Genomic DNA, 16,651 nt, shown 5'->3' with positions numbered 1-16,651 from the left:
TGCACGCTCCTGTGTCTCAGTACCGGAACCACGCGACCAAGCAGCTTTCCTTTTCCCTTAAAAGAAAATGCAAGCAAATTTTCGGGCATAAGCATCCCTCCATAACTTTGCAGGTCCAAGAGCAATGCAATAAAACATTAACAGACTGCAAATGATCACCTATCGAACCAACCGGATTGGATGCATTAAAGATAACAAAATGGCTTCAAATGTCTCTTATCTGATGTGAGATTTTCTGTTCCAACGGACAAAGATGCTAAGCCAATGTACCATTGCATCTTGCCACAACAAAGGATGACTGTCCAAGCTCATTCATCTCAGTAGGATAACATTTTAAGCAGACTAAAATGTTATGATCTCTCAGTTTTCTGTTTCTTCGTACGACCAAGAACTTTTTCGTCTTGAGGTCTGCACAGAAAATAGCCAGATGTCAGGACCTTTTTTACTCAAAATAAAACAACATTTCCTCAGAGAGCCCAAAAATAGATCTAGCACTACCCAGCTAAACCAGCCCTGATAGGACTGGGGATCATATGAAACAACATCAAGATATGATTTTGGTTTTGGTTTATGATGTTTAGTGTCAACCAGCCAGGAGGGCAAAATGTCATTGGGAGTGTTTTGTCAGAAGAATTCAATCAGAAGTGAGAAGAAATTCCGGTTTTTTGTTACTTAATACACTTTCGTACCCCAAGTTATGTTCTAACATAAACAGTTACCAATGCCTGCAGAAAGTCCTCAAATGTGTCTGAAACAGTTCAAGACCACAGCATGTTAAGGCTTGGTGTATTGGCAACATAACACCACCAACCCCCAATCCCCCAAAGAAAATAATAAAAATTGAAGGCAAAAAGGTTCTTTAGAGAACCCACTTAATGCCTTGTCGAAGGGTGATTGACAATTCATCATTCATAGATAGGGTGTGCTCGGGACTGGCCATGTGACAAATTTCAGAAAAAACTTTTCATTTACCATCATGTATTCCATTTTCCCCATACTTTCAGATATCTGATTTTTTACAACCATATTGTAAAAAACAAGAACTATTAAATAGATTTACAGCTTCACTCATGGGGGACCCAAGGTCTCCATTCTAGCATGTTGTAGACTTCAGAGCAAAACAAGAAGGCTTTGTTGGGTGTGCTTTCCAGGAAACCATTGCCCAAAAATTAATAACTCAAGTTGGGATCACTTACTTGATCAGCCATGCCCAGAAAATAACACTGATGATGCAACAAACCACTGCTTGTACTAACCTTTCTATTGTTCTTTTTCTTGAGTTTGTATCAATTGATGCCCTTATGTCTTCACTTTTCACAAAAGCAAAGCTGTCCTTAAGATTCATTAATAATTTGGAGCCATCTAATAATGCTGAGGACTTGGTCAGGGACGAAGTAGCTGATGAATTCTTACAACATCCATTTAGATATTCCATCAAGATATAACCTGTAAAAATGCCAAGAGATGAAAAACAGACAATAAATACACATAGTTAGATGATATGACACTCGGACAGGGTAAAGGATACAACTTGGGTGCAGCAAAGATCCCATTCATGAATTCTCACTGGCTCATAAGAAATGTTGCACAGGGGTATGCCACAGGTGCAGCACATACTTTGAAGCATCCGTGTAACATATATTATGTCATAATTGCAACATATAAGATTTAAAAACTATAATCCACCAATCAAAAACTCAAGAAGAATTTCAGTAACGAGAAAAAAAAAAATTGAGTACTCAGCAATGAAAAAGTTGAAGACCAAAAATAGCTTAGAAATAGAAATCTCACAAATTTTAGTTAAACTTCAGTTCTTTCAAAACAAAATAAGTAACTTATTTGAAAGCAAAGATAGTGTAAATGGGCTCAAAAGGTTATCCAATCATCTGTCATTGGATCCTTTAAACATTCCAAGAGGTAATAATAATATTTACAAAAACAAGTGCAAGTAATAGTATGTAACCCACTAACCCATAAAATAAAAATAAAAATAAAAGGGTAATAATTTGGAGGATCTTTCACATATTCCAAACTTATACCCAACCTAGGGTAAAATGAAGGGTAAAGGTACCTTAGTGTATCAGTATGTCACTTTCTTGCTTGATTTTGCATTTTTTGATAATAACACCAAATGAAATAATTACCAAAGCATTTCTAGCTGACTGTTGATCAGAAGTAAATGTACAACAAACCTTTTCAAACATGATCTCAACTCTTGAATATCACAAATAAACTGGTTGATGAAAAACCATACATTACTAAGAGTTCCTTTGTTACTATGAAATTGCACGGAATATAAACAACAGATTGTATGAGTACTACTTTCTTGTTATCTCTTTGGATCAAATCTACAGCAGGTTTTCCAAATTGAAAGATTTCTCAATTTAGAGCCATGTCATTCAACATCAGCAGGAACAACATACTCTTTAAAATATGCAGTCAAGACAAATTTTTCCATAAATAAATAAATTAAGATGTTGCTTGGAAACCATCCCTGCTTTAGGACTCACCTAGCTCAGACCAATGAAAAGACAAAAAAAGGAAAACATAAGGGGCTGCATACGATTAGGACAGATACTGGTGAATGGTGAATCTTCAGATTCAATACGTTTAAGAGTGATTGATAAACATGGTCTGACAAGGACAACATCACAGGTACCATCCTATCTAAAAGAATCCCAACTCAAAACTACCGGGAACAAGTACAAGATGACTCAGTAAACTACTCTGCACAATCTGTTTAATCCTTGAATTTTATTATTTCCTAGTTATCTTTTAAGATGATCAAAAGTCATCATCACTGCTGTTGGAGTGGGATTTAAAAAGAGCTGAATGAACTGATATCTCACAAATCAATTTAGGTTCCTGAAGATACTGAACAAACAGATATTAAGCAGTAGTTTGTTGTTCAGAAATATTTTAGGCCCACCAGAAAGCTTCAGATAAATGGACACTAAAGACATGAGAAGTAATACATACCAAGAGCCCGAAGCATTTTGAGATCAAATTTATCGGCTAGATCCTCATGCCCAATAATTTTTGCACGATGAATGGCCAACATTTTTAAGCTAATCAGCAAGTCCTGTCAAAAAATTTATTTTTTTAAGTCATAAGGCCACTCAAGGCATTGTGAAACATCAAACATAAAGGGAATACATAAACAAACCACTTAGAAAGAGGGCAGAATAAAAATAAAAAATTTTTGCTCACAATTCAAATTATATGACATGTAGAATTGAGCCCACCATGCACAAGAAATTAAGCAATAACTAAAAGGTTGCTTAGTTTTTAGTCAGCAGTAGGAAACAAAGACGATCTATATATGGTCTCAGTATAAAACCCACCAATGCAAATCACAACCTCTATTTTATGAGAGAAACAGGGTTTCCTGCAAATATCACCCTTATTTCACCCAACAATTCTTACAGTTAAAGTTCAACTCGATTAGGAGTACAGTTGATTAATTTCCTTTAATTTTCCTGTTCATACCTTTCTACACTTTGTTGTTGATGCCTCAAATATTAAATTATTAACTTCTGAGCTTGACCTAAATTTATTGTTCAGTTTATGTTTATTCCTTTTTTTTATTGATTGATCTTACTGAATTAAACAAGCATTTAAAATTTTCATAATGGTCACCCCACCAACTTCCCTTGGTCCCATTACCCACAAAGCAGGATCTTAAAACCATCACACATCATTCACATTCAAGGCATGTTAAGACAATATGAAGAACTATTCCAGCTCCTTGTCATCCTCAACTGCAAGTTTGGCATTCCAACTTCAACACATAGAGGAAGAAACAAGCTTATTGTCATCTTTAACAGAATATTCAGAGTATTAAATGCTCAATACGATGAAGAAATAGTTCAGTCCCCGATAGTACATTCAGAGTATCTCAAGTTAAATATATATTTTCCATAACGGGGAGAGAGAGAGAGAGAGAAAGAGAGATGTCTACTATTTACTGGGAATAAGTACTATATCCAACATGAAAAAGCAAAATGCATATCTGCAGAAATAAAGAGGAAGTTTCCACGTACAAGCTCGGAATCGGATAGGGAATAAAGCCAGCACACATCTTCAGGCCTGTTTTTCCCAAAAATTTCATCACTATCCTGTCCAAACATCTATCTTCCTTTCAATAAACCTGTTGCAGTGCCAAAAATATCTGACAAAATGTAAAACAACTGGTTCAGACTTCAAACAATAACTAGAAAATTTCTAGCTCGCAATCAAATTTGCACAAATCTAGTAGCAGTAAATTCAAATTACATTGAACAATTCGAAAACTAGCAAGGGACTTATCTGGGTGAAAGACATTAACCCGAAATGAGTTAAGTGTAGGACATATTCAGATCATCAATATCGTTTTGGTTTGCATTTTTAAATTGTGAATTAAAAGAATGTGTGAAGTAAAGGAAATTGTATTTTGCAAAGAAAAAATAAACTAAAGTTACTCATCACAAGAACAGAAGGAAGCATAAAATTCAGATAATGGATCTCAAAGAAACTGAAACCCACTTCAACAAAAAGAAAAAGAAAAAAAATGAAATGAGACAAAACATATTTATGAAAACCCATCTCAGTTAGTATCTTGCTTTTCTTCTGACTTCTGAGAGTTCAAAATTTCCCACTTTTAAGTCAAATGGATGATATTTAAAATAAAATAAAAAAACTCATATCCACCCCCCACCCCTAAAAAAACAAAACAAAAAAGTGCAGTAGTTCTTTATAAGATCATGGTAGAAACAGAAAGACTTATACAATTTCAGACAGGGAGAGAAGCAGAAAGTCGTGATTGAAAAATAACTAGAATAGAAATAATTAAAAGAGAGAGAGTACTTGAGGAGGAGAACCCTCGAAAACCTCTTCTGCGAAGACTGGAGAATTAGAAGGCAGAAAATCTCACAGAAGAGAAAACCCTAAACGAGCTCAGTGGAGGTGAAGAGCAAAGTCCTCCGGTTTTGAATTTCTGAACACCAGTGGTCCGGTCTGTTGAAAGCTGGTTAGACCGGTTTGGGAGCAGCGACGGATATTATTATTAAAAAAATCGGGTTTAAAGTAAGTACTTCAATTTGGGACCGAAACCGGAATACAACCGTCCCAGAATATAAAAAAAGGAAATTTACGTTTATCATCCTTGGGGTTTCAAACAATAACATCTATCACCCCTGAAATTTTATCTATTTCATAAACCTCTCCTATATTTTGAAAGATTCTTACAAATATATCCTACCGTAGTAATTTTTTTAATCTCCAAACTAACCCTGGGTCTACTCATACTTCACCCCCTGTTACCGTTGCATATCCTGTACCTGGAGCAACTTGCCGACGCGTCCCTTGCACCTCCGGCGACAATTGCAGCTCCAATTGACGTCCCTTGCATTTCCAGCGACCATTGTAGCTCTGGCGACCTGTTTCTAGCATAAGGTAATCTTCTTCTGACCATGGGTAGATTTTAAGGCCAAACCCATTTTGTCCCTCAGTTTTTCCTATTCTACCTCTGTTTTCTTCTTCTGACCGTGGGTAAATTTTAAGGCCAAATCCATTTTCTACCTCTATTTTTCCTCTTCTACTTCTGTTCTTCATCATCATCATCATCATCATCATCATCTTCTTCTTCTTAGGGAGAGGTTTCATTCTCTTGGGTGGTTAAAGAAGCGAAAAGTTAAGATAGGGCTTGTGAGTAACTGGAGTTTGAGAATGACTGGCTTGAACAACCCTTGTAAACCAAAGTGTAGGTATCTGAAGCAGTTTTTACAGATGGAAAGAACCCAAAACCTGCAATGAAGAAGAGAATGGAGGAGATGAGGCAAAACGGATTTCCGATAAAACCCATCTTCAGCAGAATTCGCTCAAATCATGGCCAATTTTCTTTCAGAGGGATTCTTGGTGGGTTGCAGAGTTGGGTTTATTTTTTGGGGTTCCTAAATCTCACAGAGGGTTCTGTAAATATTCAGTTTTCTCTCTTTTTGGATGACCTACCTCTCTGTTCAACTTTGAGATGCAGAGATGGGTATCTTTTTATGTAATTAAGTAAATATAATTATGTGGATAACTAGTAAAATAATGTTTCTAACGAGATGCAATCTACTTTAAAGTGTGATTTGTTTCATCGCTTCTGTTAAAAAACGATTCTAACTATATCAAATTTGTTTCATTTGATTTGGTACTTAAAGGATTGGTTTTTCTGTCAGTTAAGATTCTTAAATTTTGGGAATTCCCCTTTTGTTAAGGACTGAGCGATGCAGAGCAGGGACTGTGATGTCAGGGCGAACCTGCTTGGAGACCTTGAAGATGAGCAGTAACAAGGGTGGGTGCAGTGGGTTTATTTCTTTATGAAATAAGAAAGGGCAATATTATCATTTCCTTTCAAAATTAACAGGGTTAGTACTCAAGGGTACATAAATAATTTTTGAATTTCAAGAGTGGTAGACATAATTGTTTGAAATCCTAGGGGTAGTAGATGTAAATTTTCCTATAAAAAATATGGGTAAGAGATCGCTGCTTGGTTGCCTAGCCCTTGCACCAGCACATGAACCAATGAGAGCACAGAAAGGGCATCAACATGGATGTGATTTTTTGTTTTGCTTTACAAGGGGTAGGATGGTATCTGTGTCTGAATATAAGAGCCACACAACTAGACAACGTTTTTTTACCCTATAAACATTTGGGGCTAAAAGTAAAGATGTCACATTGGGATTGAAACCAAGAACAATCGTAGAACCCATTATAATTCAGAACTAGATCGTTCCATTAATAAATGAGATGGTTCTGAGATTTTATTTTAGAATTGATTAATAAATAGAACACAACAGTTCTGAGACAGGTTTTCCAATGATTCTAAAACCTAACAGACCAATAGAGAACCCTCTCGAACTGGAACCAATGGACCCATTTAAAATGAATATATAAGCTTAATTTTAAGGATTATGTCATTATAGAAGATATTTATTTGAGTGATTTGAAATTTGATTTGGTTTGGATAATTTGGGAGAGTGGAATTTTTGACTTATTTATATGAGTAGGAATGAAGATATTTTTTTTAAAAATATTTGGTATGGATATTTGAGTGTTTGTATGGACTTAGTATTCGATTATTTCCATGTCTAAGAAGGTATTTTGAAAATTTGAACATTATAGAACACCAGAACTGTTCAAGAATAAGATTAGCCCATTAATAAATGGGATCGGATCCCTATTTTAGAACCGTTAATAAATATGACTCGGGCCAGAACCTTACTCAAAACCGTCCCGATTGACCCCTTTATGTCATAGCCCGCCACTGAGTCCCACGGGCCAAGGCCACTAGCCTATAGACATAGGCTATTGGGCTAAGTAAGATCCTATTGATCTTTTAGGTTTTGGAACCATTTGTGTAGGGAGTCTAGATACTTGTACAGAAACCTCTAGAAACTAGAAAAATCTAAAGAACACTTGTATATACTATGGAGATGGGAATGTTTTAGTTCTCATAGCTAGATGTTCATATTCAGTAGATTTCAGGTGGAAGGCAAATCTTCGCAAACCTAATGGCTCCTGAAATTGATTAAGGATTAAAATGCAAAATATCGAAAGAAAGAAGAAAATTAAAGAATTACAAATTAAGAGAATAGAGAAGAGGGGGGGGGGGTGAAGAGAGAGACTTTACAAGGCCCTGGATTCTAACCATGGCAGCGAAGGAAGACCAGAACTTCATCGATTGACGCCTATCTGTCTCGGCGAAAGAGAAATGGATAGGGTAGGGTGGAGTTGTCTGGGATAAATGACAGGGATGCTGGGGTGTGAGGTACATGGGTGCGTGAAAATGACAGGGAGCAGTGTGGGGTGCAGCTACAGAGGAAGGTGGGGAAGCATGGCATGGGCTTGGACGAGGGGTTTGCAAGAAGAAGAAGAAGAAGAAGAGGCGAGGAGAGCTTGTCTTTCTAATTATAAAGTAAATGACTATTTTACCCCTTCATTTTGGGTCCTATGAGCACTTGCTCATTAAACTTGAGCGCAAAAATAAGTAAAAGTGTTTTTTTAACCATAATCCATTATGATTTTTGGGGGGTTTTTTCATTTATTTTAAATAAATATAAGTTTAAAGAATGATACAAACATAGGAATAAATGATAAATTATCAGAAAAATAAAAATAAAAAATGATACTAAAAAGACCCTACACTAGTACTAGTGTACATATAAATAAAAAAATATACTTAATATCAATATAATCAAATTGAAAAACCAATATTGTGGTCTGAATTCAAATATTTAAGGTTGCAGCCCCCCTGCATGTTCCACATGGGCATGCTACCCTATAGTTGGTCTGAGTTCTTTGGGACCTTTATCTGCTGCTGTAACTGGAGCGCTGTTGTGCGCATCGTGCGGTGCAGCAGTGGCCATGTGCGCATAATGGGGCCCATTGTGCACACATGGGTGCTGCTGCGCCGCACGATTTGCACAGCAGTGCTCCAGTTACAACAGCGGATAAAAATTGAGAAAATTACATGATTAACTACTTTTGGGTTTTCATTTACAAAACTATCCACCCTATGTTTGACTTAACAAAAATAGACAAAAACAAGTTTAGTTTTACAAAACTAGACAAAACAGTGACTCTCCTTCCTTCCTTGGCCCTTCCCCTCTGAAAAAATCTCTTTTTTTTCCCTTTGTTACTTAGGGTAGCAGAGAATGACGATGGCTAGGACAAAGGTAGGGTTGCAAGGAATGGAGGATGCCTGGGTGAAAAGGCAATGACAGGGGTAAAAATGTCTAAAAAAATAAAGGTGGGAGGGAGAGACATTATTTTGTCCAGTTTTGTAAACCTTAACTTGTTTTTGTCTATTTTTTATTAACTCAAACATAAGAGTGAATAGTTTTGTAAATGAAAACCCAAAAATAGCTAATCATGTAATTTTCCCATAAAAATTCCTCTACGTGTACCACATGCAGTGATCCACATGGCAATGCTACCCTATAGTTGGTCTGAATTCAAGTGTTTTAGGTTGCAGGCCCCTCTACATGCAGTGATCCACATAGGCATGCTACCCTATAGTTGGTCTGAGTTCAAGTATTTAAGGTTGCAGACCACTCTACATGTGGTACATGCAGTGATCGATCCACATGGGCATGCTACCCTATAGTTGGTCTGAGTACAAGCATTTAAGGTTGCAGGCCCCTCTGTGAGTGATCCACATGGGCATGCTACCCTATAGTTGGTGAACCAAGAACACCGCCCCCCCCCCCCCCCTCAAAAAAAAAAAAAAAAAAAATCAATCAAAATTGTTATTTTTTTGGAAACAAACCGAACTAGCCACTGTAATGACATTTACAACATAGACCATAATAAACACCCAATCCATAAACATTGGGCAACTCCAAGAAAGGTCAAGATTTTGGATTTTAAAGAAATCTCTAATACTCGAGGGTTCAAAATCTTTTCACTTGTGAATTAAGCCAAACAAAATTGGTCTATGATGTACATAGGGTTGCAGTTTGATTTCACTTTATGGTATGGCTTTGTTCCTATCCTTTTCTATTTCAGAGGAAAAGGAAGTGAATATGAAAATTGTCAATTTCTTACAAAGTAGTACACAGCCCTAAATGGAAGAAGTACTAGGTCTCTGTCCCGTGAAATTGATGAACAAAGCCATACCATATAGTGATCATTGCAATTCAGAAATAACCAAATAATCAGCCCTAAATGGAAGTAGTACTAGGTCTCTATTTTTGCAAGGCCACGATTTTGCCATCCCAGTTGTCCGAACCTATCTTTGCCATCCATTTCATGTCCATAAAATTGTAATTTGTACCCTGGTTGAATTGTCCGATATCAAATTATAACAAGCATAAATCAGCTGCTTGTTAGAAAAACAACGCAATAGAATGACGATTTTGCAAAAAAAAACAAATAGAAAGAGAAATCAAGCACACAAGACAACAATGGTGAGAAGTCATGCAATTGCACTAACGGCTTTTAGAATTATACTCATTTTACGATTAACAAAAAGTTCAGGACCTAAAATTTGAGAAGAAAAAATTATTGAGGTTGAAATTAATGCATTACCTGTCCTAACCACTTCAGGACACAATATCCACTGAATCAACGGAGACTTGGGTGCTGAGGGAAAAGATAGAAAAGTTGGAACATAGCTTTGAAAATTTTCTAGGGGGTTGAAGACCAAATAATTGAATTTTGAAGGTCTGTATTTCTTCCTCGAGGCAAAGTTGTCTAACCGGTTCAAGTGGAAGTCTAAAAATTTTGATGGAACTGGAGAGTGCCCAGCTTAGGGCATATATTGGCTAGATGATGATTATAAGCTAAGCTTTCCAAATGACCTTGACTGGGCCAGCTTTGAGATTGCCAAGTCCCTAGACTCTTTCCAAACTCATACTTGAAAAGACATGTTGAAGGCCTTTAATTAAGAGCCAATATTCATAACACTGAGATGGAACTCACCCGTAGAAATCTTGATCGAGACTACAAAACAAGACCCTAATGAAGGATTTATCCAGTATTTGATAAAGTTTAGAAGAAAGGGCGCACTAATGTGGGATCGTCCTACGGAGAGAAAACAAGTGAAAACAATCATCAAGAACCTGCAAGTGGCATGTAAGACACATTTATTTGCCCAACCATTAACCACTTTGGAGACCCTAGTGGAAGTGACTCAGATGCTCCCAAAGTCTGATGAGATTACATGGACATAGGAATGATTTCATGCGCTGTTTGATATAAACTATTTTATTAAACGCTACAGTTCATTTGTAATTAAGAAACAGTCGGGAAGTGTTGTTAATTTAGCCCATGCGGTCTCTCTAGGAGGTCAAGGGGAGAGAAGACAAGGTTGACATCCTCAGTGAATTTTAGCAATCAAACATTAGAATTTTATCTAAATGCATAATGGGGGGGGGGGGGGGGGAGGGTTGTTTTTTATTTACCCTTAACAAATATATATTATCTAAGTAATCGAGACAATAATGATCAATCAAATTGGATCAATGAACAACAAGGTGATGTAGTCTTTCAGAACTTGTGAGGCATTAGTGAATCCATCTCCATGCTTATATATGACATCCATCATACGCGTAAGATTGAGAATCCGCATCAGAAATGACATTGGGATAATAGTCGGTTTGATGCACCCTTCATTTATATCTTTCCATGCATTCTCTACTCTTCTTTTAAACTCATCACATGCCTCTTGCTCGGTGACACCATGTTGTTTCATGTAACACTCAACACTCGAACGTACATGTTCTCTCTCTTGCTCCATCTTCAAATAACATTAGAACAACATCTGGTTAAGAAAGTGCTAGATTTTTTGTGCATGCCCATGCATTAGATATGTATTTATGCGCCATGCAATACGGTTTTAGTTATTAACGGCAACGTATCTATTGATACTAGACCGATACAAAATTGGTGAAATGGTTATGAACACTAGATTTTAGGTTAAAAAGTGGACGTCTGCTTAACGGTGTCAATTGGTTCGGTTCAAGATGCAAAAGATAGAAACCCAAACTAAGAATAGGAACAGATTTTCAAAACAAAAAGCAAACTTTCGGTTTCGTAATCAGTTCTTTATTTGGTTTAGGTCCTGTTTTAGGTGTTTGTATAGCTTTTTGGGACTCAGTCCTCCTCTCTTCTTTAGATGGCCAGTTGTTAGATGATGCACTAGGGCGGCAGAAACTCAGATTTTGCTAGTTAGTTTGGCTTGGGTTGAGTGTCTTGAGTGAGGCCTCTGTCCTCTAGTTGTGCTTGTATCCGATTGGGTATGCCTGGTCTCTTTTTCCTATAACCTCTTTTTTATTTTAATTCAATTTTTGTTGACCTTTAACAAAAAAAAGGTGTTTGACTAACTTTTTACATCTTTACCAATAAAAAAATCCTTATTTGTTAAGGTCATAATCCACCAAACTTTTTCAAAACATTAAAAAGGAATAGAATTTCTCTTCCACATTGATTGAAATATTAACAGGTTCCTTGTTCAGTTAGAATAGGTAATTCTGGTTCAAAAGTTTTAGTCATGAAACCGAATCAAATTGAGAAAAGATTTCAATTTTTTAAACCAGAACCGAACTAATTTACTTTGATTCGGTTTTAAATGGCTAGTTTTGATTTTGATTCTAAATTGACATCCTTATTTTTTATACCAATGTGGTGTCAATAATGTATACTAGCTAAAACCGTGCCATGCAGTGTGTGGTAGTGTTTAATTATTTACCTTATGGGACACAATATCATCCATAAGCCAGCTTATTAAGGCCGAAGCCCTAACAAGTTTAGGATCATCAATAACCCAGTCTAATGCCTCCTTTGTCACATTAATATCTGCCATACCGCCAATTAGGACGAAGGATGTAACTGTAAGCGTAGGGTAACCACTGGAGGTCATTGCAATTCCCATATACTCTTCGAATGTTGGAATGTATCCGTCATTAAACCATTTGGCTTCTATGAAGTAGGCGCTGACCTGTTTCTTCATTTGGAATATAAAAACCAAACAAACATGATTATAATTAATTAGGTTTTGTTAACATTTTAGAAGTTACTAGCTAGAATCTATGAAATCAACAGGTTAATCAAATTGCTAGAAACAAAATTGTTAATATGGTTGACACAGTACTTACTGCTTTGATTGCATAATTAAGTCGATAAGATTGTCCATATTCCTTTCTCAAATCTTGCTCAATTTCATTGTAAACATCTAGGAGAGCAGAATAAAGCACTTTCATGTAGTATTCGGGAAGTTGATCCATGCCGCTTATTATGTCCCACCTGAAAATTTTGATGTGCATTCCATTCAAAGCATGAATGAATGAAGCAGTAGTTCGCTTTAATTAAATCAGCAAAGTGAACAATATACATATTACATAGACAACTAAAGACATATGTATATATCATCGATCGAACCTTTCAATTGCATCTATGAAGAGCTGGAGTTCTTCAAATGTATCATAAACATCGTAGGTATCATCTAAGATTGAAGTAAAGGAAATAACTTTGGTTAAGATCATTCTAGCAAGAGAGTAATGTGGCTCAAAATACACCCCCACTATCCAAAAATATCATTCCACAAGTTGGTCTCTCGCATAAGGGAGCTTAGTTGCAAATTCCAATTCTTTTCACCATTTGTGCGCATTAATTAACAGGGTATATCAACATGAGTGTTGCTCATAATAAATTTATGCATAGAAATATACATGTATCAAACCACCAAAAAACAAAAAAAAAAAGAAAAAAGAATAAACCCACCTTGAGAGTTGGCTTAGCTCCTGCCGGTGAATTGACTGCAGTGAACTGAAATCCAACTTTGCAAGCTTCAATAGAGTCTCATTCCTTGTCTCCATTTCTTCATAAACGGAGATGTAAAACCTTGTTTCTAATCTTGGCATGCTCTTGTGGAGGGGCTGTTTCAAAGCATGCATCGCTTGTGTTGCAAGAGGAGGCTTTAAATCATGATGATGATGATGAGTAAGTATAAATTTAAGTTGAGTGATTGTGAATGCAAGGGCTTCATCTAGAATGTCTTCTCCATGTACCCTGAGATGTGTAGCTTCATACAAGCATAGCAAGCCAGACACATCTTTAAGTAAGTCCTCCTTGAAGCTGCCAGCTTTGCTGTCCTTGAACCTATTGAAAACATCTGCAAGACATACATATACCAAAAAGGTTAAATTGGATGGATCTAATTAATTTCCAATCAAGAAAGGATGAGAAAGGACTACTTACTGCGGGAGACATTATAGCCTTGTTGTCTTAGTAATCGAAACCATAAAGCGATGGTGTAAAGATGGTTTCCATGATCAGGGGGTACTGTATCCTTCATCTGCTCTAGCAACTCCTCAATCTCTCCTTCAAAGTGGTATGCCACACCAAGGCGTTGTAATGAATCAATCAAGTTCAATTTCTTTGAAGGATCATAATTGGCATCAGCCCTTAGCATCCTCCTTACTTCTTTCAACTCTTCAACAACATGTTTAGGACAACCATCATCATCTACTGCAAAATAAAGTGTTCTTTGTTTTTACACTTGTACAAACAAACAAACAAATTTAAAACCATAGTACATAGAAACAGTCACTACAAGAAATATGATTTTTCGCGACGGTAAGAAATATGTTCTGTAGCCAAATATAATTTTCAACGACGGATATCATAGTATCGTAGCAAAAAATTATTTTTCGCGACGGTAACTAGGTACCCATCGTGAAAAATATAATTCGGCGACAGTTTATCTATTTTCGTCGTGAAAAATGGATTTTCAATGACGGTAGTAATATTACCGTCGCGGAAAATGTCATTTTAACAACAATGTACATATTACCGTCGCAAAAAGTACATATTTAACTACGGTACAACTACTACCGACGCGGAAAATATATATTTAACGACAGTAGTGCAATTACCGTCGTAGAAAATATCATCGTAATGACGGTTTTGCGAGTACCGTCGCTATATTGCCTTTAATTTTTTGCGGGTTCCCGCTTTCTTCTCTCCGATTCCATCTTCAAATGTCTCTCTCTCTCTTCTCCTCTCTACCCGAGCATCTCTACCCCATTCTCGCACGACGGAGAAGATCAGTGATCAAAGCGGAATCATCTCAAACCTGCCCCAACCCCATTCTCGTCTCCAACGATTTCATCTCTGAAATCCTCTCTCATGGTGTAACCCTAACCCTCAATCCTCTACTGTCTCTCTCCCATCTCTGCAACCCTTCTCTACTATCACCTCAAACCTGCCTCAACCCCCTTCTCTACTATCGCCTCCCCCATCTCTGCAACCCTTCTCTATTATCGCCTGAAACCTGCGCCAACCCCCTTCTTTACTATCGCCTCCCCCATCTCTGCAACTCTTCTCCCACTCCCTTGTCTAGTGTCTGCCTCCCCCCTTTGAGCAGTTGCTACGGTGGAAACAGAGGTTTGTCTCTCTCTCTCTCTCTCTCTCTCTCTATTTATGGTTGACTGCAATGTTTCCATTTCAGGGTTGTACACCTTAAGATTCCATGTTTTACTCGGTTGGGTAGTAGTTCCAGTTCACCACGTCATGCATTTTTCTAGTTTAGTGCTGTAAATGGCTAGTTCTATTGATTTGGCCTCTTCAGATTTTGAGCAAATTTGCAAAGGAGCCCCACTATGTAACTTTGACTGCTTTGAAGTAAAGCAGGTTGATATACTTATGACCCAGGTGGATATAACCATGAAATTAAAAAATCTTTGTAGGGAAAAGTAGTTAAGTTGACTTTAACATGGAACCTGCTTGAGGAGAATTAGAGCAATTTAAAAAGTACCTAGTGAATAGAGTGGAATCATTTATCTTGCTCACTTTATCTCTGTTTTTCCTGTTGTACCAAATAAATTGAAACGATCTTCATTTAACATAAGAAATGTATGTTTATTTCATGTATATCTCCCTTTTAGAATGTTTTCTAAAGAACCTCTTAATTGCTTCCTAACAAAAACGGCTGTGTAATTTGTCTACCTTGTTATACCAACTATGCATGTTGTCTCATTAGACTCCTGTAGTCTTATTGAATGTAGTAACTATTATTTCTTTCAGTATTTCAAAATTGATATAAATTAGAAACATTTAGTACTTCATGTATGGTTGGGGTTTTATTGGATCCCGCTTTGCCTCACCACACCCTATATTGAGATGGATTGGGGTAGTGATGAGTTTTTGTTTGTAATTTAGTGGTGACAGGGTTGGTTTGGTTCAATACCTAGGATATGGTGGTACAAGAATGACTAGCCACAAATAAAAGAGAGAAAAGAAAGAGAAGAATAAGAATACTTACAAGAGGGGGAAAAATCTGACTTCCAATTACTTACAGTCACCAATAATTTGTTTCCAATGTTACCTGAAATTTGCATAGTCAACATTACCAGAAAGGACCTGTAACTGAAGTCCATAAGAATCGTGTCAAATAAATTCTAAGAAATGCACTCATTTATAATGGCTAGCTAATTAATAATTACCCAAAGCTGTGAACCAATAGCCTGCTATGGTCTAGAACAACAGGTCTCTCAATAACCCTCCAAAAGAGCAATATCAGCAAGATCTGTTTGTAACTCTCATCACAACGCATATTACGTGTGAGGAATGGGTTGCTAAAATTACAAGTGAATCCGACAGTTAGATTGGGAAAAATCAAGAGGTTGTGATGACTAAAATTAGAAAGATAAGGTTAGAATCAGCAGAAAACAGCAACTTAAGTGAAAAAATAGCAAGTCTTAAAATAGAAATTAAGGAACAAATTAGTATAGTAAATAGAAAGTAGCTGGACAGAATTAGAAACGAAGCCAATAAGGCTCTGTATGGCAATGTTTCTATTCTAAAAAATCGATTCTAGGTGGGGGGCCTGCTGTCGATCCCTTTTGGCATTTCTAAGGATGTGTTTGAGAGAATTAGAGTTGGATGGAAGGTGTATGGCATAGCTCGTAAAGCTGATGAACTCCAAATTCCAAGTTCTAACTATCAGTTCATCTCATGTGACCTCTTAGACCCAATTCAAACTACTGAGAAGGTCTCTTTGCTTGAAGATGTAACTCATGTGTATTGGATCATTTGGGCAAGCCACTCACCTAATCTGAAGACAATCCTCCTATTCTTTTCCCTTTCTCCATCCCTTTTTCTTCTCCTTCCTTTTCTCAATAACCCT

The 16,651-nt window shown here is 36.8% G+C and overlaps 1 protein-coding gene and 1 pseudogene across 2 annotated transcripts; both read right to left on the bottom strand.

Moving 5' to 3' along the window:
• Positions 1-88: 88 nt before the first annotated feature.
• Positions 89-4,904, bottom strand: LOC122652018. Of its 2 annotated transcripts, XM_043845644.1 has the most exons (5): positions 4,860-4,904; positions 4,044-4,150; positions 2,980-3,082; positions 1,257-1,446; positions 89-408 (listed from the first exon to the last, which is right to left on the bottom strand). In XM_043845644.1, exons 2-5 carry the CDS (start codon positions 4,128-4,130, stop codon positions 351-353), a joined length of 438 nt encoding a protein of 145 aa, XP_043701579.1. In that variant the 5' UTR covers positions 4,131-4,150; positions 4,860-4,904; the 3' UTR covers positions 89-350. The 2 variants fall into 2 exon arrangements, with proteins under 2 accessions (XP_043701579.1, XP_043701578.1); XM_043845643.1 differs by lacking the exon at positions 4,860-4,904 and having other exon boundaries at positions 4,044-4,258.
• On the bottom strand, positions 2,148-14,765 carry LOC122651201 (annotated as a pseudogene).
• Between the last annotated feature and the right edge of the window lie 1,886 nt (positions 14,766-16,651).

Source organism: Telopea speciosissima, chromosome 2 (assembly GCF_018873765.1).
Source record: "Telopea speciosissima isolate NSW1024214 ecotype Mountain lineage chromosome 2, Tspe_v1, whole genome shotgun sequence".
In the NCBI taxonomy this organism is placed as follows: Eukaryota; Viridiplantae; Streptophyta; class Magnoliopsida; order Proteales; family Proteaceae; genus Telopea; species Telopea speciosissima.
The sequence above is the reverse complement of the archived record's forward strand: the minus strand, read 5'-3'. Positions and strand labels throughout refer to the sequence as shown.

What these genes read in the sequence shown, in the direction of transcription:
- LOC122652018 (XM_043845644.1), bottom strand. Translation starts at nt 4,130, where the DNA reads ATGTTTGGACAGGATAGTGATGAAATTTTTGGGAAAAACAGGCCTGAA. An exon ending in CAAAATGCTTCGGGCTCTTG is followed by an intron (nt 1,447 to 2,979) that starts GTATGTATTACT and finishes GCATTTTTACAG; the next exon opens with GTTATATCTTGATGGAATAT. An exon ending in AGAAAAAGAACAATAGAAAG is followed by an intron (nt 409 to 1,256) that starts GTTAGTACAAGC and finishes TTTTCTGTGCAG; the next exon opens with ACCTCAAGACGAAAAAGTTC.